The following is a 23,374-nucleotide window of genomic DNA, read 5'->3' as shown; positions in this document are numbered from 1 at the left end:
CTCTGTAGAAATCTCGAATTTGGTCAGCAGCAATCTCTAATATTTCGTTTTAAATGTTTTTACTGATGTACTTTGCATTTGCAGTCCTGGGATGCTGATTCAAGCAAGAATTGGTGCCAGCAAGCAGCCTTACCAATGCAACAAAAATTATCCTCGTTTCGTGTTGCAGGACTGTCGAAGTTAATTTATCTTGCTTATGACCTTGCAAGGCGATCATCTGCTTTCTACACATAATGACAGCTTCAACGATGGTAGGCAGAACTTCTGAGTTGAATTTTAGTTTGTGGCGTTAATATCTGTCATTCTGTTGTCAATTCTTGCTTTAGGATTGGAATAATGCATCCTAAAGTGGTAAACCCGATCAACAGTTTGTGAATGATATCTTTTTGTCTCGTGTCTACCAGGAATCTGTTAAATTTGTTTTAATTAACAAACGGAGTTCTAACGAATACGCCAAGGTAAAGAGATCTCATCTCATCAGGAGTCAGAAATAAATTGCACGGTAGACACCAACCTCCCTTGTCATCCCTTGATTTACCTAGCAAAGCCATTGATCCTCTCGAAGCCACCTTCTTTGAAATCTAATCTGCTTGACTTTCAATTTTTTGCCCTCAGGATCTCCAGGAGGAAATGACCTTGTGTCCAACTCATCATCGCGGATGTCGTCTTGCACGGTAGTTAATTAGCTAGCAAATGGTACTTGTCATCTGCAGTTAGCTCTCTTGTATGTCTAATTGCAATCTGAAGGAGACTGCTTTGCAAACCCTCCGGCTCCTGCAGTTGACTTTCGCTGAGGGTCGCCGTGGCATGTTGTACATGTTCTTGCGACAGTTGCCTTTGTTCATTCCGCATCCTTGATTTTTGTGCGCCGTAGCCTCCATAGAACGCTAAGTCAAAGTTAAACAGTGCCGGCTGCTTGAATTTCTTTGAGTCAGACGTCATGATCAGATGCTAACGTCACCGTTAGCCGCCATTAGCAATATCCCGGATATAGCCTACAGTCGCTTGTGGACTTGAATTAGACCGTCGTCACTCAATTCGCTTGTAACTATCTAGTACAATTTTGTCACACTCCGATATGTCTCACTTACGACCACTAGCTAGCCACCCTCTTTACAAAAATCCTGGATCAGCGCCTGTTTGTATGATGATGATTTAGCTCTAGGCTAGTTAATTGAGAAGACCTCAGGTGAACTGCAAAAGTTAGTAGACGTCTACATGAGTCCTGCTGTAAATGGCTAATAAAAATCAGAAAATCAAGAAAGCAAAAGTTTTTGAGCATTGGTTGCGAGCAGGCACGTTTTCTTCTTGACGGTTCTATTCTTGAAAACGTTACAGAGTTTACTTACTTGGTGAGTATCATGAGCCATATGAAACACAAGTAAAGTTTTTGGTTTCTGGAAGAAAAATGTATTTACCAACAGACAGTTTTCAATCTCCACAAGAAAGAAAATTTTCCGTGCTTTGGTGAGACCAGATTTGCTCTATAGATATATATGGATGTGAGACTCTGTCCGTTACACAATCAAATTTGCAACGCTTAGATACATTCCGTGCTTTCGATCGATTCTTGATGTCTCAAGATGGAATAAAATCAATAATTCAAACAATTTAGAACGAGCGTGTAAAGACCCTATTGCTATGACAATGCAGACTGAGAGACAACGATTGCAAATGGTTAGGCCATCTACTGCGCATGAGTGACAAGCGTCCCCAAAAACAACTACTTCGCAGCAGACTTAATAATGCAACAAGACCAACACATGTGCCTAAACAGAGATGTAGATGTTGTCACATGATACCTCAGGTCGTTACTTATCAGTCTTCGTGATGCTGATGATCGTGCTGTTTTAGTACGCTTCGTTTGCCAAAACCCATAGTGGGTATGATGGAATCAAGGTCGAGGTGTGTGTGTGTGTGTGTGTGTGTGTGTGTGTGTGTGTGTGTGTGTGTGTGTGTGTGCAGAGGCGTCGCTCAATAGGGGCCTGGGTGGGCCATGGCCCCCCAATATTAGTAGGCGTGGCCGTCTAGACAATTGACAATAGACAATAATCCTAGCGCTGGCCCCCCAATTTTGGACGTCCAGCGACGCCTCTGGTGTGTGTGTGTGTGTGTGTGTGTGTGTGTGTGTGTGTGTGTGTGTGTGTGTGTGTGTGTGTGTGTGTGTGTGTGTGTGTGGTTGTTGTTGATACCCTCAAACAATGCACAAAACTACTTATTGATGTCCTCTAGTCAATTAGTAAGTCACAGGCAATTAGTTCAATGTTTCTAAGCAAACACAGGTGCTTCATTACGTAGTTCCAGATTCACAGTGAACGCGAACAGAGAGTACATCAGTCCGTTCCTATATAGATTAACATAAGTTTCGACAATTGCTAGCCACGCCTACTTGATGTGTGTCTGGCCTGGAATTGAAGTTACGTAAGGAGCCAACTAAAAGCCGTTTCACTGATGCAAGTACACTGAGCGATTGCATCGTCACATCACACGACTGCATGCACAAGAAAGGAAGCTCCGATCAACTAGAAGACAGTAATGCGTTGCAAGACCGACCAAGATGGGTGAAACAGGTTTAAGCTGCCCTAGAACGACAATCACAACCGCATCGCTGTTTTGAACAAGTCAGCAGACAAAATTCTCGCATCAAACTATTAATTAATACAGACTCGTTCGTTTTAAGTTGATACAGGAGAAAATAAGAGAGCCGTGCAAGGCCTACTTCTTAGCTTCTATTACCAAGAGTCACGTTGCTTTCGTAGCTATACGTTCATTACATTTTTTGCCATCGTCCATTCTGTATGAGCAACTTAAAAATAGAATTGTGAACGTAAAATATCAAAGTTTAAGTTAGCAGGGAATGCGAATAAGTGACAGATTGCCATTGTTTTTGGATGCCCGGATAATTAACAGAGCTAACAGACACGGATACTGTCACTAACGACAGACCTGCCGTTCTAGTCTCTGTCTAGAAGTTGGAAAGAGATCGTGGCCGTGAGCCAACTGCAGTGGGCTGGCGGTGACCCGTGCTGATGCGTGCGTAGATAGTGTCAGCATTGCACCTAGGCAATGAGTGTTTGCATCACGTGCACATTAGAATTTAGCTAGGAAAATGGCGTCCACGCGTTTGTCTACATGCTCGCACAAATTACTAACAATTGAGAACCTGCAAGAGCTAGTTGGAGCAGAAAGACCATTATTGAAGTATTATTTTGGTTTGTAATTAGCGTATTATCAGTGCTAGAGTACAGCCCATCACAACTGATCTTACGCCTGCGCAATAGACATCGTAGGTGTGCTATTGTCTAGGTGCGTCACTTACTCGGCTCGTTCCGGTTACTAAAAGAAGAGTCTTTACAAGTTAGTACTGTAGGAGTGTGTTAGTTAGCAATTCATTTAGTAATTTACGTGCCGAGTAACTGTGAGGTCTAGCTATATACGTAAAGACTTACTTCCTGTTTCTTTTTTTAGCCAGATCACTAGCGATCGCCTGCAAGATGGATTCTGCTACAGACAAAAAGACGTTTCTTCTAGAGGAACCTGCCTTGAAAAACCAGGGTTGTCGATCTCGACAAGTTTACAAGTCAATTTGCATGGACAAACATGCCCTCTGATTAATTAATTAAATTATCTAACTGATGTGTTAGCCCGTGGGTTGTCCTCTGCATTTTGTTGGTCATCTTTTCGGCAGTCTTTGCTGCAGCGTTTGTCGGAGGCTACTTTCTTGGAAAAGACAAGGCAACATCAGAGGCTCTCGAATCGTCCGATCCGTATGATACTTATCCTCACAGAGGTAAGAGATCTCACAAGACGGCGCATGACGCATGTGTAGTATGCAGTGGCGTAGACACCAATTAACTGCGGCATAAATAGAAAAAAAAGGAATCTTGGGACCTTGGATTTCTTACCTTGATATTTAGCAACAATGAATAATAAGTTGATCAAATAGTGTGACTGACTTTAGAGTCGGGTTGGTTACTTTAAGTCAAGGCTCGGTGATGCCTAAAACACCAGAAACAATTCTTGCTACAGACATAGGCATAATTATGGATTCACCCAGAGCATGTGACTTAGATTGAGAATTATTGGACTTTCTCGGACAGTGCATGCATGATGCACAGCATGTCATGCACAGCACAGCTGCAACAACATGAGACATCTCATGCATGCACAGCAACAGCTGCACTTTTTGCTAAATTAAAACAAGTCATAATGGTAAGGTAATGGCTCGGATTGTGTCATCCACATGTCTGAGATTGGAGGTGATCATGTGCGACCTACACGACTGCTTCTTGCTGTCAGTTTAATCAATTCAAAAGTTAATAATGAAAATTGTTTTTCAAAATGCTTCTAAACAATAAAATGACTTTTTTATGTCAGAGGAAACTATATGCTTTATTGTACTTGCATATTGTGAGTTTGCTCTTGTGTTGTCACAACATGAACGGTTTGGACATGGTAATGTATGGTGTTGGTGGTTAGTCTGGTCATTCTCTAGTCATTTGTTGCTAGGTTGTCAAAGCGTCCAATCAGGACAATATAAATACCCAAATAGCATGACTTGATGTAGAATCAGCTGGTCAGCAGGTATATTCGTAAATCTGCAATTGTAGATTTCCATGCCTTAGCTGATATGGGGGACTTCCTAATTATGCCCATGTCAGTAGTTGTTAGCTCTGCTTCTATTCTGCCGTTGGAAAACATCATTGTGCTGCAATTATGACATTCCTAGTTAACACAAATAGACTGTCGACATCTACAGTGGTGACTAAAGGATAGTACCAAGCCACTCATAAGTAATATGACGTCATTCCCAAATGACGTAGTACTACAAACATGTTACATAAACAAGAGCTAGCTTCCACAAATTGTCACTAGTACCAGCTATTATCTCAAACGTCATGGACAAGATCAACTAGCATCATTTCTTCTAGGATGTTTTCGAGGAAATATGTTTACACACTGTTTTTGACAGTAAGATTGCTCTCAAGGGGGTGGTATGTGCCTAGCGTGCATACCCATGCCTGGATCAGCCGCTGGCCTAAAATAGTTATAATGTCAATTAAATTGGAAAATGTGAGAAAAACGTACGAGGTACAGTATACGCTAGCCATTCATAGTTCAATAAAGCCTAAATGATGACAACTGCGAAGAGTGTACAAGTACGCATCAAATATAATTGATTTGACGGATTTTACTTATATCCTTTGTCCTGATCGTATTATTCCTCACTTGTTTAGCATACAACATGCATTATGACGGAAACAGCCACGTCATTCCAGCATTCCGTGGCTCTCTACCCGTTGAAGACTTTATTCAACCACGTGCTGCTGTGGTGAACGGACAGCTTGTGAGCATGCCGGGCAATCCAATGCTCACACCAAAAGGAACAAGCCAAATTTTTGTCTACCAGGTGAGAGTGCTTTTAAGAATGGTTAGTATACTTTAGAAATCCTTGACAAGAACAGCTATGATGCTTGCAAGTCTCATGTATTTAGTTGTAAAGTATCTTTTTTCTTGTCTCATTTTCTCAATATTTTAGTACCTCGACGAAGTAAGCTTGATTGTAACTGCTACTGGTCCAAAGTATGGAGAGGAAGTATCCAACGCGTCCATGTCAGGAGATGGGCAGTACACATTGAGAACGTCAGGCTTGCAAGGAGACTTAGTTCAACTGACCGACGGTTATCATCAGCTCTATGACCGAGTTGCCGTTCCAAACAGTCTGGCAATCAAACTGCAGTGGGGCAATGTGGGCAGCCACGGCTTTATCTTTGTTCTCACCGATCCGAGCTCTTTGGATGCCACACTAGACTTCACCAGTCTGATTGGCTCACAGCAACCTCTGAACATTCGTGGTGGTCACATGTATGATACAGAGATTGCCGTCCTTCCCACTCCAAATTCTCCATTGCGAGTAACTCCTTACACTGGAAAGGTGGGTTTGGTGACGTAACTGTTAGGGACTTCAATATATATATATATATATACTAATTGGGTACATATATATGTATATATATATATATATATATAATTTTTGATCTCCTGTCATATTTTTCTGTCAGTTTTCTCTTCACAACAAACCGGATTCTTGGTCAGAGACTTCCATCCCTGGTTCTTCTGACTTTTCCAACTTGAAATTGGTTCAATTAAATTCAAACAGCCGCCGTCGCCGATCGATGAGTACTCGTTTGTCACGTGGTATGTCGTTTGTTCTGTCGGACCCCAAAACGAATCAACTTCTCCACAAGATCGAAATTACTCACGAGACTCGCCACGGTGGAGATACGGGCAGCGTTTGCTGGCATGTCCTAAACATCGTGAAAGGCGTAGAGGGTTCGTTTTGTCCTCTATTTCATCGAGCACTCTATAACGGCATGAGTGACAAACCAAGCGACGACAGTCGCAACAGCGTGATAGTAAACAGTCACTTCCGCAGCACTAATGACGACTCAGACTTATCAAATACATGGAAACAAGCTACTTTTCTGGTATCATGCATTTCTCTTATCATTACCGTTCCGCGTATACTGACTACTGTGCATTGGTCTATATAGCTTCATGACTTTGATCCTGAGTCTGTCTTACAAAGCATGCAACCCAGAAGCAAGCGAAGCTTTTGGGGCACTCTATCAAACGCTGCGCGCCACGGAAGTCAACTAATCAGTGCTGGAAAACGACTTTATGGCGACTATAAACAAGTCAGAGATGGCGTCGTCGATTCAATAAATACTGTCCACGGTGTAATCAACGATTTCAATGGCGGATCTAGGTATACATTTATACGCTAACGTTCAGTCTACAAGCTGGAAATATTGTTCGCGCCTGTTCACTCACTTTGCTTGCATTCTAGGAGGAAGCTACTGTGGAATTGTGGGCATGAAGACTCTATAATAGGCGGAGGCGAATGTATATCTGGCGGAGTAGGTTGCGTTGAAGGCATTGCCGCTGAAGGACCGTCTCTTGGCCTAGACACAGTTTTCACTGCCTACAAGTGTGGGAAATTCGCTTACCAATGCGGAGGCTTTTTAGGCCGTTGCATTTGATCAAACCGCATTCCGATAGACTTCAGACTTTACACGAGCTGTCTCTAAGTGTGACGAATGCTTTTAGTCTGAGTGCTCGTCACTGCGTACTTGACGTCACACCACAAGGTCGTGACACTGTCTTACACGTTGTCTGCAATTGTCTGTTTCATGTCGTAGTTTGTACAATGTAACGCACGCTTTCTGCAATAAGAATATGTGGTATGTCACGCTGTAGTTGGTCACGCTGTAGTTGGTCCCCCACCTTAATTAACTAGTCACTGACCTAACTGATCCTCCGGAACAGCTGTTGTTGCCATAGTTGGTCCGGTATTGCAGCAAGTGGTCCCGGACCCTAAATCTAACCCTATCCTACCACCCTAACCCCGGACCAGTAATTTCTAGGACCATTACTTCCAAGCCTGTAGACTGCTTCCCCGTGGGGGTTCGAAGTTTGTCTATTTTTAATATCAATTGACATCACGTGCCATTGAAATGACGTCACAGACATTTCGGTTTTTAAATTTCAAAACGCCGATGTACTTACAACAACAGGCTAAGACAACAATGTGTTTGAAGTAGTCAAAAACGGACTCTGCAGCGGAGTGTCTGCGGTGTCTATGTCGTATACTAGCTATTCTTGGCATATACTTGGAATATGGTACATACTTTCCACTCTTTCTGCTAGTGTGACAAACCTGGCGGTAAACTGCCAGAAAACTTTCACATACATAGCCATTAGTCCTTTTGACCATTCCATGCATGAGCTTCAATGATATTCCAACGCCATACTTCACAATTTTATAGTCAAATCGGACAGGTGTGAAAGATAATGGTCTACTATCAAGAACTAAGAGTCATAGACTACAATGAAATTTAACTTACTCTATAGTGATACTGGCAAGAAGCTGCTAAGCCACATGCACGAGGCTCCTTGTGTCCCAATCGGAGTGGAGGTGCCCATATTTGTCAACCAAAGCGAATAACTGTGACACTGTGAAAGAAACGCTCTTATACAAGTGGGCCTTGCCACGGCCAGAGGGGGTGGTGCATGCGTTCTCACTCTTGTCACCCCTCCAGCCTGTACGGGGCTGACTCGTGACAGGTAAGTGCGTTTCAAGCCTCTACGGAGTCTACCTCCGTACTGCCACTAATTCTTTCCAAACACTAACTATTTCGAATTAGTTTCTATTTTACGAGCAATGTTTGATAATATCTCTCTTCCGTTAATTAGTCGTTAGGTTGACCGCCGGCCATACAAGAGTACCCGGATAAAAGGCTCTGAGATTAGTTATAAAGTACTTTCTCGTTGAACTCTAAAGATTTGAAAACATAATGTCAAAATATTACTTGATACAAAATAGAGGTAGTACGGTATTTAATTAACAGTCGCATAGCTAGCAAGAATATATTAAAATAGACAATATTGTCTAACTCTAGATAACATACTGATACCATACGAATATAGTGTTCAATGTAAAGCGATGTCTTTTCCGAGGGCTAGTGTGAAAACTTCATGCAGACAACTCCAGAACCGCAGCAGAAACGAGACAAAAATACCGTTTATATTCGTACGTCTGAACTGTTAGACAGTACCGCTGCTTGCTCTAGTTGCAAAGTGTCATGCATGAATTGATAGTATGCTCTGACGTCGAACTGATGTACTAATACGGGTATTTTAGGATTTCATTTACTAATTGCCTAATGCATTTTGAAATTAATTAAATAACGAAAACGATATAGATTCATAACTTTGTTTCCTGCAATTACATGGTACACCAATGATATCAATTGACAACGTTAAGAATTCTAATACATCTGCTGCTAACAGATTTAGCCACTAGATGGATCGGTACAGTAAAAACTGTTTGCTGTTTACTACAGCTGTACATGTTCAGGTGACTGAAATACTAAGTAGATGCATAGGCAAGTGGAACCTGGATATATGAAGAGTCGGGCAAAAGTTTAGATCTAATGGTTACCACCCACCCATCTACCACCCACCCAAACACACATGCACATGCTACAAAAATTTAGTTTAAAACGCTATGCATTGTACCACTTGCTCTCTCACACACAAACTAATTAGACAGTTAATTAATTAATTATTTAATTAATTAATTAAGCCATTTTTGATATCAGAGCGAATTAGAAGCTGGGTTGCCGTATTAAGAACGACGTCGTAAAGCAAAATGATAAATTATATTTTTACGAAAAGAAATACAATACTGAAAATCTGCAAGGAAAACACTCCCATAGTCTGCAACTAACGCGCGCTAACTGGTTAGCTGTCCAGTCATGCTACGTTCTATTGTGCAAACTGTTCGTCCACTGTCGTTTGCTTTGAGATCCAGCTTTAGTCTCAGAACTATTGGATCACTTTCTGCATCGTTTCAGCTCACAGACGAGGCCATCTTTAGCGATGAGCACGAGTCAATGCGATCGTCTCTCCGCAAACTGATCGACCAGCACATCAACCCATACGTAGATGAGTGGGAAGAGGCCAAAGCCTTTCCAGCTCACCAGGTATTCAAGAAACTAGGAGATGCTGGCTTCCTGGGAGTGAGTAAGCCTACTGAGTACGGGGGGCTGGGGCTTGACTTCTCGTTCAGTGCAGCAGTGGCGGAAGAGTTCGGTCACATCACGTGTGGAGCCATACCTATGGCAATCGGTGTTCAGGCTGACATGGCTACTCCCGCTCTCGCTCGTTTTGGAAGTGATGAGATGAAGAGGCAATTTTTGGCACCTTCCATATCCGGGGATTTGGTAGCTTGTTTGGGCGTGTCCGAAGCTGGAGCTGGATCGGACGTGGCCAGCATCAAGACTACAGCTCGACCGTCGACGACGAGCGATGATCTTGTTATTAATGGAGGGAAAATGTGGACGACTAGTGGAGCTCAAGCTGATTGGATGTGTTTGCTTGCCTCAACGAGAGACGGTGATCCACATCGAAATAAGTCACTAATCTGTCTACCGATGAATACAAAAGGAGTCACAATCAGTAGAAAAATTGACAAACTTGGGAACTGGGCTTCTGATACGGTTGAGGTCGCATTCGAGGATGTGCGAGTGCCAAAGTCCCACATTATTGGTGAAGAAGGCAAAGGATTTCAATACCAAATGATGCAGTTTCAGGAGGAGAGAATGTGTGCTACTGCTCTTATGCTTGAACCCATGCAGAGACTGATTGAGCAAACAGTGGATTACACTCGTAATCGGAAGGCATTCGGACGGTCAATCCTGGACAATCAAGTTGTTCATTTTCGAATAGCTGAGTTACAGTCAGAATTAGAAGCCCTCCGTAGCCTTCACTACAGATGCATTGGAATGTATGTAGCTGGCAAAGATGTCACACCGCTGGCATCAATGGCAAAGCTGAAAGCTGGACGATTAGTCCGAGAGGTGACCGATTCGCTGCTGCAGTATTGGGGAGGAATGGGCTACACATCCGAAGTCGAAGTGAGTCGTCAGTATCGTGATTCAAGACTTTTGTCTATTGGAGCAGGTGCCGATGAGGTGATGCTATCGATTATATGCAAGTGGATGGGGACATTACCTCGTCATTCATAGTGATGATTGAAACATGTGTACATCACAACATCCTTGCTAGTTTTCAATTGTTGCCAGTGTCATTAACTTGAATATTGTATTTGCAATACAGTATCGTATTTTGTGGTTTGTCTCATTCTATAATTTAGTACGAATTGTATATAGTGATACAATTTCTGCAGCTATATGGGTAATGGTGCAGGGACACTTTAGAGCAAGAGTGACACAAATATAGAAAAAATTATTTGGAGATTTGGAAGGCTATTTGTTGTCTTCTGCAGAAATTTGTAAACACTATGTTACAAAGAGATTAATTAATTAAATAATTAGGTTCTAGGCAGCTAATACGACTTCTCTTTGGTACATGCAACATCAAGGAATCAAACGAAAAGCGTAGGTTGTCCAACTTAATGCTACAGTGGCGCTTTAGGAAGCTATTGATCACTTCACAGTCTGACAGACAGCTTCCTATAGCTCGTTCTAAACTCGTGAGGCTCTACTGACTCCGTGACGATACGAAACCACAAGAATTATTGTTGTTGTAGCAGACTGTTTGGACACCAGCTGCTAGTCTAGATATCCTCTACGGTCACGAAGTCTTATGGAATTGCTGATACTCGCAAATTTTGTACATTTACTCAACTGGAGTCATTTTGCGAAGTCTTCTTCACGATCAGAGGCTCGTGTAACTTTCTGAGGGTCAACTTTGAGCTTGCGCAATACTACGGATGTCAGGCGGAACTACAACTCGTATTCAGATACTTTCAGTTTGTCGTCGTGAAGACGTCTGCAGGTATAGTACACTAGTACTTAGTGTAAGCAGACAAGTGTCAGCACATAAAACTTACTTCCTGGTTCTCTATGTTCCAACCAGATATTTGCAGACGCGTTGAACAATGGATTCTGCTACAGATAAGAAGACCTCTCTTCTGGACGAGCGCGACACTAGCAAGATTTGTTGACCTCGACAAACTCACAAGTTAGATATTTAGTTCCGTAATAGTACTGGCATTCAAGTGACGTAGCTATATGGATAAATCGCCACTAATTCGATCATACGCGTCTTCCTTCGTCTTCTTTAGTCCTTGGATCGTACTCTGCGTTTTGCTCGCTATTTTCTTGACGGTTTTTTGCTGCGGCGTTTGTTGGAGGATACTTCTTGGGGAAAGCAAGGCAACGCCCGAGTCAGACAGCTCAGATTACTCTTCTCACAAAGGTAAACAAAATCGTAAAACAGCACTCTAAAGCTAGAGGCATGCACGCATGGTTGTATTCATGTCTAGGCGTAGGAACCGTGGGGGCCAAGAGGCCATGGCCACAGTGCCTCATGATCAATCACTGCGTATATACACTCGCAAATGCAATATGTATTGTTCGGATCAATGGTACAGTATGCACCCCCGGCTAAATGGGTGCGTATTCTTCTAGCCTCTATGGTACAATACGCACCCTAGGCTATTTACATACCAGCAAAAACAAAAGTGACATACAATATATCCTGTACACGCCTACTTTATGAAACATTACACCGTTATCCGGGATAATAAGCAAATCTCGCGCCAAATTGCATGTTGATCAGTAGTCCGTTTAGGTTCGCATGTGTTAACGTGAGAAATGATCCAAAATCTTAGATTGCATAGTATTCCGTTCAGGCCAGCATCTATAAACGTGAGAACGGATCCAAAAGTTCGGCCAATCAGGTCTGTCTTTACATATTCCGTTCAGGCTCACACAAAACCTATTTAAGAGGTACAGTCAAGGCATAGAGTCAGACTCGATCAGCTGTCTTTGTGCTCTACTATTTCTATTATCGACGGTATACAGCTATTGTAGTATGGACTTCCACACTATTCAAGAAGTCGTACATGGTGACAATTCAGCAGAACAAGTACTTCGATTTCTGCAACGTCACCATCTTCTATCAAACAGCGAATACTGTTACTGTGGATCTGCTATGAACATCCAAAAATATTCAAGAGCAACCGATTGTTACATCTGGAGATGTCCAAGCCACAACTGCAAAGCAACAAGGTTATAAATTTCCTAATCAAAAAGCCTAGTAACAATTTACCAATGCTATTCCTGTATGGTACAGATCAGTGAGAACTGGATCATTTTTCTCTAACAGTAACATTACATTGACAAAGTACTTGCTGATGGTTCTCCACTGGGCGTACGATGACCAGGTTTTAGATGTTTGCCAAAGAGTACGTGCGGGACATCTGCTCCTGGAAGTTACTTCAGATGCCAATTCGACTTAGGGGCAGAGTGGGGCTGCACCCCAACGTGTGTCAGATAGATGAATTCTGCTTCTCGCACAAGCCCAAGGTAGTTCATTGTGTTGATCACACCACACAATTTTTCATTGATTACGTTGCCTTTGTTGTCGCTATAGCATCACCGCGGACATCCGGCACGGCATCCAGTTTGGGTGTTCGGTATTGTTGATACCTCAACGACCCCTGCCACTGGATACATGGAAGTGGTACAACGTAGGGATGCGGCAACCCTTCTGCCGATAATACAGGCTCACGTGCTGCCAAATACAACAATTCACAGCGATGAATGGAGAGCGTATCATCGCGCTATCCAGCTTCCAAACATTGCCATTCACCAGACAGTCAATCATTCGTACCATTTTCGAGACCCAGCAACCGGCGTTCATACGAACCATATCGAATCCTATTGGAATCGTGTAAAACTACGACTCAAACGAATGAAAGGATGCCACAGACACATGCTACCATCGTACCTTGACGAGATTATGTGGAGGGAGAGGTATGGCAAACCCAGGCAGGAAGGTTTACAAGACCTTGTTGCTGACATAGCAGCGCGATACCCTGTACCTCACTGACATTCTAGCATTGTCTCACTTCTTGACTCAGTGGAATTACATAGAGTTTGTAGTTTAGTTGAACCGTTCCAGCATAGCCTAGCTACTTTGTAATTCTGTAAACATTACACAACAAGAAATAGTCTCGTACTCTAGACTCCGCGCGACAATCTGCATTATTATCCCGGATAAGGGTGTAATGTTTCATAAAGTAGGCGTGTACAGGATATATTGTATGTCACTTTTGTTTTTGCTGGTATGTAAATAGCCTAGGGTACGTATTGTACCATAGAGGCTAGAAGAATACGCACCCCATTTAGCCGGGGTGCGTATTGTACCATTGACCGTATTGTGCTATAGCACGAGACTGTACTGTTTGGCCCCCAACCTCGTAGATTTGCCTCTCTTAGGATCTGCTCATCCTTGACGTTTCTTTTTTTATTCTAGCATACAGCGTCAACTATGACGGAAACAGCCACGTCATTCCCGCATTTCGTGGTGCTCTACCGGTTGAAGAGTTTATTCAGCCGCGTGCTGTGGTGGTGGACAGACAATTGATGAGTGTACCAGAAAATCCACTCCTCACACCGAAGGGAACCAGTCAATTATTTATATACCAGGTCTGGAGTTGCTGGACCCTCTCCACCATCATACTTCTGGCGGGTAGCCAGACCCTCTCGCCATCATATATATATATATATATATATATATATATATATATATATATATATATATATATATACTAATATACATGGCCCGTCCTTCGTACGGGCAAGATACTGTAGTCTAAAGATAGGTCTGTGAACACGTCACGTGAATCTTTGTTGCGAGGTCCCGGATGTGCTGAATGAATTCGAATCTTGCTCTTCGCGCTTGTTTTGATAGAAATAGACACACTCCCCGTGTAGCGCTTGCTGCAGAAAACGTGTAGATTGGATTCGGTGCAAATGCAATCAGAATTTGGAGAAAAACGAAAGCGATAGAAGAGTAAGTTTCGTCGGCAAGAGATATTCGATCGCTCGAAGCTTTGCGAAGGACGACGATGCATACGGTCTACACAGGACTGGCGTGGGCGTGTGTTCAAATGAACCGGAATGTGTAGCGTTTGCGTATCACGAAATTTTACGCGGGGGTCGACCCCTCGAGACGGGACCCGGTGCATAATATTTTAATTTTTTACGCAAACCTTTCCCTGTGCGTGCCGAGTGTGCGTACAGTACCGATTTCGGTTGAGAAGGGATAAAAGACGTGGCCCCCAAAAGCGAACACACACAGACACACACACACACAGACACACACAGACACACACACACACACACACACACACACACACACACACACACACACACACACAGACAGACAGTTTGAGCTTCATATAGTAGATATATATATATATATATATATATATATATATATATATATATATATATATATATATATATATACTTCTGGCTGGATAGGTACCGGAAGTATGATGGCGGATAGGGTCTCCCGACTGAAGTATGATGGCCAAGAGGGTCTTTCCTAATCAAAGCGTTATAAGTATTGCAATTGCATGGAAACGCTCTTAAACGCAGGTAATTGATGCAGGTGGAATGGCATGCAGGCAATCCTCAGTGATGAGCCCTGCTTGGTGAGATGGGTGGGTGGTGGGTGGGTGGTGTGTGTGTGTGTGTGTGTGTGTGTGTGTGTGTGTGTGTGTGTGTGTGTGTGTGTGTGTGTGTGTAACTGCACAGATGGTTAACAATCATGCAGCTAACATGCAACATGCGTACAGTATGTAGAACCTGTACAGTTCACTACACTACTCCCCCGCCAGTGTTCGACGACACGTATGAAGAAAGACGTCGTGGAAAGTGAACTCGTCGTCCCGAGCGAGTATGCCGGCATTCTGATGTAGAAGGTGGGTCAGGAGACTCGCTGGGGGAGGTCACGGTGTCACAATCTAGATGAGCAGGCTTCAAGCGATCAATGGACACAGTGTCTTTGCGACCGTTCCTACCCACGGTGAAATGTTTGTCAGTGCGGTCGACGATAGGGTAAGGTTCATCATACGGAGCTTGGAGGGGTTTGCGTACAGCATCGTGGCGGATGAAGACGTGAGTGGTAGTCGCAAAGTCATCACTCAGTGGACTATGTGGTAGAGCGGACGTAGGACGAGGTAGGGTGGGACGGATGATCTGCATGTGGGCTTTGAGTTGAGATATATAGTCAGTGGGGTCAGCAACAGGAGTTGGGCGCGCGGTAGTAAAGAATTCTCCAGTTAGTCGAAGAGTTGTGCCGTACACCATCTCAGCTGCCGTAGACGAGATGTCTGCTTTCAGTGCGGTGCGGACACCGAGGAGGACCAGTGGGAGAACATCCATCCAGGCAGTAGGGTTATGGTAAGCCTTCAAGGAGTCTTTCAGCTGGCGGTGGAATCGTTCAACAAGACCGTTGGCTTGGGAGTGGTAAGCAGTGGTGCGAGCTCGTTTAGAGCCGAGTAGAGTCATCAAGTTGCTCCACAAGTGTGATTCAAATTGCCGACCACGGTCTGTAACAATAGTGGACGGGACACCAAAGCGAGATATCCATCCACTGAGGAAAGCGCGAGCAACGACGTCGGTCGTCGAGGTGGTAAGGGGAATAACTTCTGGCCATCGGGTGAAGCAATCAACACAAGTGAGAAGATACGTGAATCCTCGTATTTGTGGTCGAGGGAAGTTACGAACAGTCTCAACTTTGTCGGGCAAAGGACGGATACCGTGTCGATCGATGTGGTGGCCGAGAAAAGTGAGCTCGCTGACACCAAAGAGGCACTTGTTGGGGTTGATGACGATCCCATGAGTGGCGAGTCGCTCGAAAACGACCCGTAAGTGGTGGAGGTGTTCATCAGTGGTGGTACTTACGACGAGGACATCATCGATGTACGCATACGCAAATGACAGACCGCTAAGAACTTGATCCATAAAGCGTTGAAAAGTCTGTGCTGCATTCCGTAGGTCGAAGTGCATTCGCACAAACTCGAATAACCCGAACGGAGTGGTGACCGCAGTTTTGTGCACATCGCCGTGGGCGACGGGAATCTGATGGTATGCCCTGACAAGATCCAATTTGGAGAATGTTGTGGCGCCCTGCAGTGTAGAGGAAAAATCGTGGATGTGCGGGACCGGATAACGGTCGGGAACGGTGATCCGATTCAGGGCCCGGTAGTTGCTACAAGGTCGCCAGTCGCCGGCGGTCTTCTTGGGTACCATGTGTACGGGAGATGACCATGCACTGGACGAAAAGCGTATGATCCCGAGTTGTAACATGTGCTCGAATTCGTGCTTGGCTGCTCGAAGACGCTCCTGTGCCAACCGTCGAGGGCGAGCAGAGACGGAAGGTCCTGTGGTTTCGATGTGGTGGGTGACATCATGGACAGCAGGACCGGTTGGAGAACTGATCTCTGTGAGAACTGAGAACTCGCGTAGCAGAGCAAGATAGGGAGTGTTGATGACCTTTTGATAGACCGAAGTGCTGGGAGAGGTGTCGGAACAGCTGATGCCTTGCACATGTAAGTGGGTTGTTGAATCAGTCAGCTGCTGTTGCTTTATGCCGACCAGCAATGCAAAGTGTCGAAGAAAGTCAGCACCGATGATTGGCTTCTGTACATCAGCGATGATGAAAATCCAAGGTAGAGATCGTCTGAGGCCAAGATTAAGAGTGAGGGAGCGTTTGCGTATGTGCGAATGGGAGTGTTGTTCACTGCCATGAGTGTGAGTTTGTCTGTTGTGCTCCTGCGTTCAGCAGTAGAGGGAGGTATGACGCTAGCTTCGGACCCTGTATCCACAAGAAAAGGTGTGTGTGAGTTACTGTCACTGACGTTTAAGAGGCGACTATGAGGTGAGCCAGCAACGCCCGTCGCCATTAGCGGCTGGCTGTGGAGTTTCCCCAACTGCAAGGATCCTTACACTTCTTGGCAGCTTCACCAAATTTGGCATGATACCAACAGAGCGCGTCACAAGTACGAGAGTGTGTGAGAGCTGGACTGCGAGAACGGCCGCCTCTAGAAGGACTCCGTTGACGGGATCGTGCAGTGAGAGAGGCGACCAGGTCAGCTAGACGCGTTACCTCCTCGCGGAGTTGTTTGACTTCAGACGCCGAATCATGATCAGAACAGGTGCTAGACAGGGCTGAGACAGTGGGCGGGGCTACCTCCATAATTTTGTCTGCCATGTCTACGAGTTTGTTGACGTCCATGGTAGTGTCTGCAGATGCAAGAACAACTCTGACGTTGGCGGGGAGCCGTTGGAGAAAGAGCTCGCGAAGGAAGGAGCCGGCAGTGTCAGCCGACGATCCGAGCTTGTCACCTAGCAGCTGTTGCATGCGGCGGAGTAGCTGCGTAGGTTTCCGATCGCCGAGTTCTTCCCCGCTGATTAGCTGCTGGAGTTTCCGTTGCTCTGACGCAGTAGTACGTTTGATGAGTTCGGCCTTGAGAATAAGGATTCTCAGTAGGCGGCTTCAGGAGAAGGTCTCTCACCTCCATTGCGAACTCCGGGCTCAAAGACGTGATGACATAGTCGAATTTAGTCCGTTGAGCTGTAATGTTCCGGGTGGTAAATTGTGCTTCCACCTGTGCAAACCATACTTCTGGGTCGGTAGGCCAAAAAGGAAGAAGTTGCACGCTCACAGCGGCAAGAGTTGTAGTAGTAGTGGTGAGAGCAGTTGCAGCTGCGTTTGCGTCTGCGTCGGCCATGTATCACGTCAGGCTCACCAAATGTCGTGTGCCTATATCGTTAGCAGAAGCGAGGACGACGAACAAGCGGCCGAGAGAGACGCGACGTCGTGAAGACAACGTGAGGTCCAGAACTCAACGTGTTACTCCTAAAGGAATCTCGCGTTCCCCAATTGTTAACAATCATGCAGCTAACATGCAACATGCGTACAGTATGTAGAACCTGTACAGTTCACTACAACGGGAAGACATTCCGGACCGGGTGCCAAACAACACAACGACATTGGTCTCCTCTCTAGAGTGATATCCGCGCTGCTGCCGCTCTCACAGCTCATTCGGCTATGAGCCTCTACGAAAAGGGACTTTGTAAAAGTCACAAGACTTGGCAAGTAGCGTACTCTAAACGCAAAGGGATAACCCGACTTCCGGTCTGGGAACTATGTGTCTGGCAGGCTTGCTGGCTGGCTGGCTGGCTATGTCTGTCACGCTACAGGAATGTGCCACGCCTCCTTAGTGTGGCCCAATCACGAAGCATTAATTCCTTTATGTAGTACGCGGCAACCAAAGACAATGGACGAACAACCAACTGCAGGCGCGAAACTTCCTTGAGAGTTTTCTCACCAGAACAGTGTAATTCATGTTTGCGATTGCTAGGACCTGTCGGAAATAAACAGCAGAACTCACCTGTCTACAACTGCTGACCCGAAATCGATCGCTTTCTTGGTTTTACGATATTTATACGGGAATATAACATTACGTAACAAGAAGAGATTCTATATCCCGTATACAATGACTCTACTTACGACTAACAGACTATTTACGGACTTTGCGGTTACGCGAAACGACAGTCGCTATGTAGGATTTTAAATACATTTTACAGGTAGCACGTCTAGACAGAAAATAGCGTGTATATTCGTATTTCTTCGCGACAATCAAAATACTCCTCCTAGCGTGCACGTGGACGTACGTGGTGTTCAGGAGGACTTTGAAGGCTCATAGCTGTAGAAGCGACGGTTTAAACACAGCTTCAATTACTAGTTAATTAATTAAGGAAGGCTTATTACAAGTACATATGTCTACGTGAGGAAGCAAAAGCTGTTGAACAGTTTTTGGTTACAAACACGCATTGGGGCTGTGGGTATTGTCAGACTGGTTTACTAAAACTAAACAGTGATAATAGTGGTTGGGAACGTGCAGTGAAGTGTTGATATCTTACAGATTTGTGTGATTGACTTAAACAAGTTCAAAGTTTGTTTTACTAAGCAGTCATTAGTGGCTGTAAAAATTGCAATCAATTGTGACATTTGCTTTCCATCCTATACTGAGCTAAAATAGCAATTCCTGCTTACAACAACTACACATAAAAAGCAACGACTAAAAGCAGACAGTTATGTAGAGATAACAACAATAACCCACATATGTCATTCCTTCCCTCCTTTGCCCTACTAAAGCTCCCTAGTAATGCTCCCTATAGCTGGTAATGCTTGTGAGAGCAGCTAGCAGTCCAATTGTGAAGTTGCCTCCCTTTTTTCAAGTTAGATGTAAATGACCTCAACAACATCCATGCTCCTGCCTTCCAAGTTTCCTCTAACTGTCCTCCTTCCTGCAGTTGATTTGTATGAATCTGTTGACTTTTGTGTGATCAAAATGGTGAAAGCCATCTCGGCAGTTGGTCGGTCAGCACGTCTATCACGTGTCATTTGCAAGCACATATCCAACAGATCAGGGTCTTTAATCTTTCGTATTTGACTTCGCCTTTCTGTAGGAATTGGTGACAGACCCGTAAACAACTCAGTCAGGGTCACACCCAGACTGTAAACATCAGACTCTCGTGTGCTGCGAGCTGAGCTACCATCACTGCGAGGAAATTTCTCAGGTGCACAATATTCAAGACTCAGAGCACCTAGAGAGGTGCTGCTGTTGATCATGTGACTTGCACCAAGATCACCCACTTTAGCTACCATATCACGAGTGATCATCACGTTGGTAGTACGGATATCACAATGAACATAAGGCTGAGGACGCAGGCAATGCATATACGTAATGGCCGCAGTAGTATCTGTAGCTATGTCGATCTGCTCTCGGAACGACAGATAGCAATGGTAGCTCTTTGAAGCACATGCTGCCTTCATTAGATCACTAAGTGAGCCTTGAAGAAGCTCCATCACAATTTGGATGGGAATTTCATTCTTCATCACACCACCATAGATAGGGACGAGGTTGGGATGATGCAACTGACTGCAGACGGTCAGTTCTCTCTTGAAAACTGGTGCCAGTTGAGGAAGCCTCAGAATCTCATGGAACGTTTTGACAGCAACAGGGACATCACACCAGTGACCCACTTGAACAACTACGCAAACAATGTACATAGTAGCATACTCATACAACTTTATTTAAATCCAATGACACCTTAGATGTATGATCTAACTGACTATCTCACCTCCATATGATCCTTCTCCCAATTTCTTGCCATCAAGTTGCAATTTATTTGCCTGAATTTCCAGGGCATTCCAATATTGATTGAGCTGTTTCTCCTTCTCTTGGAAAGCCTCTTCAGCACACTCATGTTGTGCTTGAACACGACGTACCTCCTGACTCAGCTGCCTTTTCTCAGCTCCTAGCTGTTCCTTGTCAGCTGCTAGCTGTTCCTTGTCAGCTGCTAACTGTTCATTCTCAGCTGCTAGTTGTTCCTTGTCAGCTGCTAGCTGTTCCTTGTCAGCTGCTAACTGTTCATTCTCAGCTGCTAGCTGTTCCTTGTCAGCTACTAACTGTTCATTCTCAGCAATTTTTTGGTCTAGTCTTGCCTTTGTCTCTCTTTGCTGTAATTGCTGACTTGCTTCTTTTCCATCCTGACGTGAAACTGACGACTGTCGTTTATCATCTTGTCGTTGAACAGGTACTGACGACCGCTGTGAAAAGAAAGCAATTAGCAGCAACAAGAATGTATAGGACTCATAGTAATTATTCACTACAGTAGGATGTCACAGTATATACAAACGCTTCAGTCAATTGAATGGGAGGTGCTACAAACCCACTTTGTGTGCAAAATTAGTTTATATGCCTATGAGCAGTAACAGTCTACAGAGTGTTCTCATTCACTTTTCTGTCTATAACTTTGAATCTCTTAAATGTGCAACAGAGAATGAAGTGGGAATTCATGCAATCAGTGTTCAGTCTTTGATACCTTAATGAGGTATAGTTGCCTACTACTATAGAGTAGAGTAATGGTCACATGTATACCATGTCTGACGAGTGAGGTATCACTTGACAAAGATGGAATAGCATGTCTGGTAATTGATGTCAATTAGGTAATTAGGTATCAGGAATATTCAACAGTTCAGGGTCCCAAAGCATTCAGATAAGTAACATCTTATTGTACAGTAAAATACAGTATTTGTTTGAATCCTTTCTAGTGCTGTGGCACAGCCATTGCATAGATGGATAACAAGATTAGACTCATTATGACTGCAAACTGACACCATCCATAGCACTAATGTCTCAAGCAAAATCATCATCAAATGTTCATTTGCACAAAATATCACATAATTATTACAGTTTACATAACACACATGCTGCAAACAGCAGACAAACACTACGCTATACAAATTACTTTAATTAGGTGGCGATTAAGTCCACCCACGCAAAACAACGCCGAATTTCACTTGTTACAAAAAAACAACTAACGAACTCAAAACAGCCATACCATTCAGCAACAACACCCCGAAAGAAGTCCTTCTAATTCGGACGAAGCTCTAGAAAATCAAAAAAAAGTCGTCTGGACAGCCGGTGCGGCTCCAAGCAGTGGTTTTCTTCGTCAAATTGAGCCGCCATTCTGAAACGTACGGGAGTTTTGAAGCATCACGTGGATATAACGAAGTCCCGGCTATCATCTCTGACGTTGAACATGAATTCGTTAAGCCTCGAATTTCCAGACCAGACAGCGCGCGAAGCGCGCGAACTCTACTGTCTGTTCCCCATAAGTGTGAACTTTGAAAATCATCAATATCTCCGCTGTTTTTAGGACTTCCGCGATGATCTCGGTATGGTTAGAAACCGCTAGGTCTGGCATTTCTGTTTATCAAATTATCTAAGTCCTTCCTACAAACGAAACGAAAGGATAATACTTGTGCATATCAAAGACAAACGGGTGGAGCAATGGTTATTATCCAATTATCTTGTAAGACCAACGGATCAGCAGCTGGAACCATTTAAGATAATTGGTGTAACATGGTCCAACTGGAGCAGTTCCTATAGTGTTCTAATGAGCGCACCTGGTGTGACATCTACTTCATTACTCACTTCCGAGTTCACACCTACGGGGAATCGACAGTAGTCTGGACCAAGTCGACACTAAAAAATGATTTCGGAAGTATTTATCAATAGCGATGCTAAATGGTGTCTAAGAGCGTAGGATCGTTTTACCTAGATCAACATATCATTTGTAAATGCCATGAGACGTCTGCCGTGTTTGCGGCGATATCTTGGTGGACGGCATGAAACGACGACTCTGATTCTTCGGCAGACCGCTAGCTAGTCTAACCGCTCGACTAGCGAGACTACCGCTCGACCAGTTGTCAAAGGTGATGGTCTGGCGACGCTGCTGTGCATGTCCTGTCACCGCAAGCTTGAAAATATCGAAGAACTGAAGCTGAAACTAAGACTAAGATGTGTGCGTGCAGTCATTCTCTTCGCGTGCACTTAGCCGCCCACGAGGATTTCACACGCGCGCAGTCAGTGCTAGGGTAAGCTTACACCTAGCAAAGCCAATCAGAATTTACAACTGAGATTTGGGTTGTAGGAGCTGATTAGATTAGAAGGGCTATTTCCGAAATCATTTTAAAAGTATCGACTTGGTCCAGACTAGAGTTCGCGCGCTTCGCGCGCTCTCTGGTCTGGAAATTCGAGGCTAGCCTTCGTTGTGACCGGATATATTTGATATTATTTATTTAAATAATTGCGCAATAGCGCCGAGCGCATAATATGGGTGTGGTGCTAACTCCGCCCGCCTTTGTTCCTAGCGACATTCAATGAGCATTTAGCATATAATTTGTTGCACGTGTGTTTCAGTAGATCCGCCTGGATATTTGTTTGGCGACCAATCATCAGTTGCGATATAATTAATTAGTCTCCATGATTGGTTCCGACGTTCGACATCGAAAGAGCTTCAATCCTACCGTTATTTCTTTCGAAAATCGTTCGGCGACCTGTTTCTTCCTTCTGCGAACGATTTTTGGCCAAGCGACCGTTTTGGGAGACGCGTCGGCGTGAACAACT

At 44.2% G+C, this 23,374-nt stretch overlaps 4 protein-coding genes, 1 long non-coding RNA gene and 1 pseudogene across 5 annotated transcripts; 4 read left to right on the top strand and 2 right to left on the bottom strand.

The window, feature by feature from the left end:
* The first annotated feature begins 3,278 nt into the window (after window positions 1-3,278).
* On the top strand, window positions 3,279-7,252 carry LOC134184066 (uncharacterized). The gene is made up of 8 exons (XM_062651669.1): window positions 3,279-3,357; window positions 3,469-3,580; window positions 3,645-3,790; window positions 5,238-5,410; window positions 5,540-5,935; window positions 6,063-6,488; window positions 6,555-6,769; window positions 6,851-7,252. The coding sequence occupies exons 2-8, from the start codon at window positions 3,495-3,497 to the stop codon at window positions 7,041-7,043; spliced, it is 1,635 nt and encodes a 544-aa protein (XP_062507653.1). The 5' UTR covers window positions 3,279-3,357; window positions 3,469-3,494; the 3' UTR covers window positions 7,044-7,252.
* Window positions 7,253-9,307: 2,055 nt separating this feature from the next.
* LOC134184271 (probable acyl-CoA dehydrogenase 6) lies at window positions 9,308-10,827 on the top strand. Its single transcript, XM_062651917.1, has one exon. It carries the CDS (start codon window positions 9,321-9,323, stop codon window positions 10,590-10,592), a length of 1,272 nt encoding a protein of 423 aa, XP_062507901.1. The 5' UTR covers window positions 9,308-9,320; the 3' UTR covers window positions 10,593-10,827.
* A 331-nt stretch (window positions 10,828-11,158) lies between these two features.
* On the top strand, window positions 11,159-14,030 carry LOC134185077 (uncharacterized). The gene is made up of 3 exons (XR_009970742.1): window positions 11,159-11,364; window positions 11,446-11,787; window positions 13,852-14,030. It is a non-coding gene; the product is annotated as an uncharacterized LOC134185077 (long non-coding RNA).
* On the top strand, window positions 12,765-13,533 carry LOC134185043 (uncharacterized). The gene is made up of 2 exons (XM_062652824.1): window positions 12,765-12,899; window positions 12,967-13,533. Exons 1-2 carry the CDS (start codon window positions 12,765-12,767, stop codon window positions 13,423-13,425), a joined length of 594 nt encoding a protein of 197 aa, XP_062508808.1. The 3' UTR covers window positions 13,426-13,533.
* Window positions 14,031-17,292: 3,262 nt separating the features above from the next.
* On the bottom strand, window positions 17,293-18,121 carry LOC134184684 (uncharacterized; annotated as a pseudogene).
* A 1,252-nt stretch (window positions 18,122-19,373) lies between these two features.
* Window positions 19,374-21,880, bottom strand: LOC134184926 (probable serine/threonine-protein kinase DDB_G0271682). Its single transcript, XM_062652697.1, has 3 exons — window positions 21,804-21,880; window positions 20,541-21,009; window positions 19,374-20,450 (listed from the first exon to the last, which is right to left on the bottom strand). Exons 1-3 carry the CDS (start codon window positions 21,804-21,806, stop codon window positions 19,636-19,638), a joined length of 1,287 nt encoding a protein of 428 aa, XP_062508681.1. The 5' UTR covers window positions 21,807-21,880; the 3' UTR covers window positions 19,374-19,635.
* Window positions 21,881-23,374: the final 1,494 nt, after the last annotated feature.

The sequence above is a fragment of the Corticium candelabrum genome, chromosome 9, assembly GCF_963422355.1.
Source record: "Corticium candelabrum chromosome 9, ooCorCand1.1, whole genome shotgun sequence".
NCBI classification, from domain to species: domain Eukaryota; kingdom Metazoa; phylum Porifera; class Homoscleromorpha; order Homosclerophorida; family Plakinidae; genus Corticium; species Corticium candelabrum.
The sequence above is the reverse complement of the archived record's forward strand: the minus strand, read 5'-3'. Positions and strand labels throughout refer to the sequence as shown.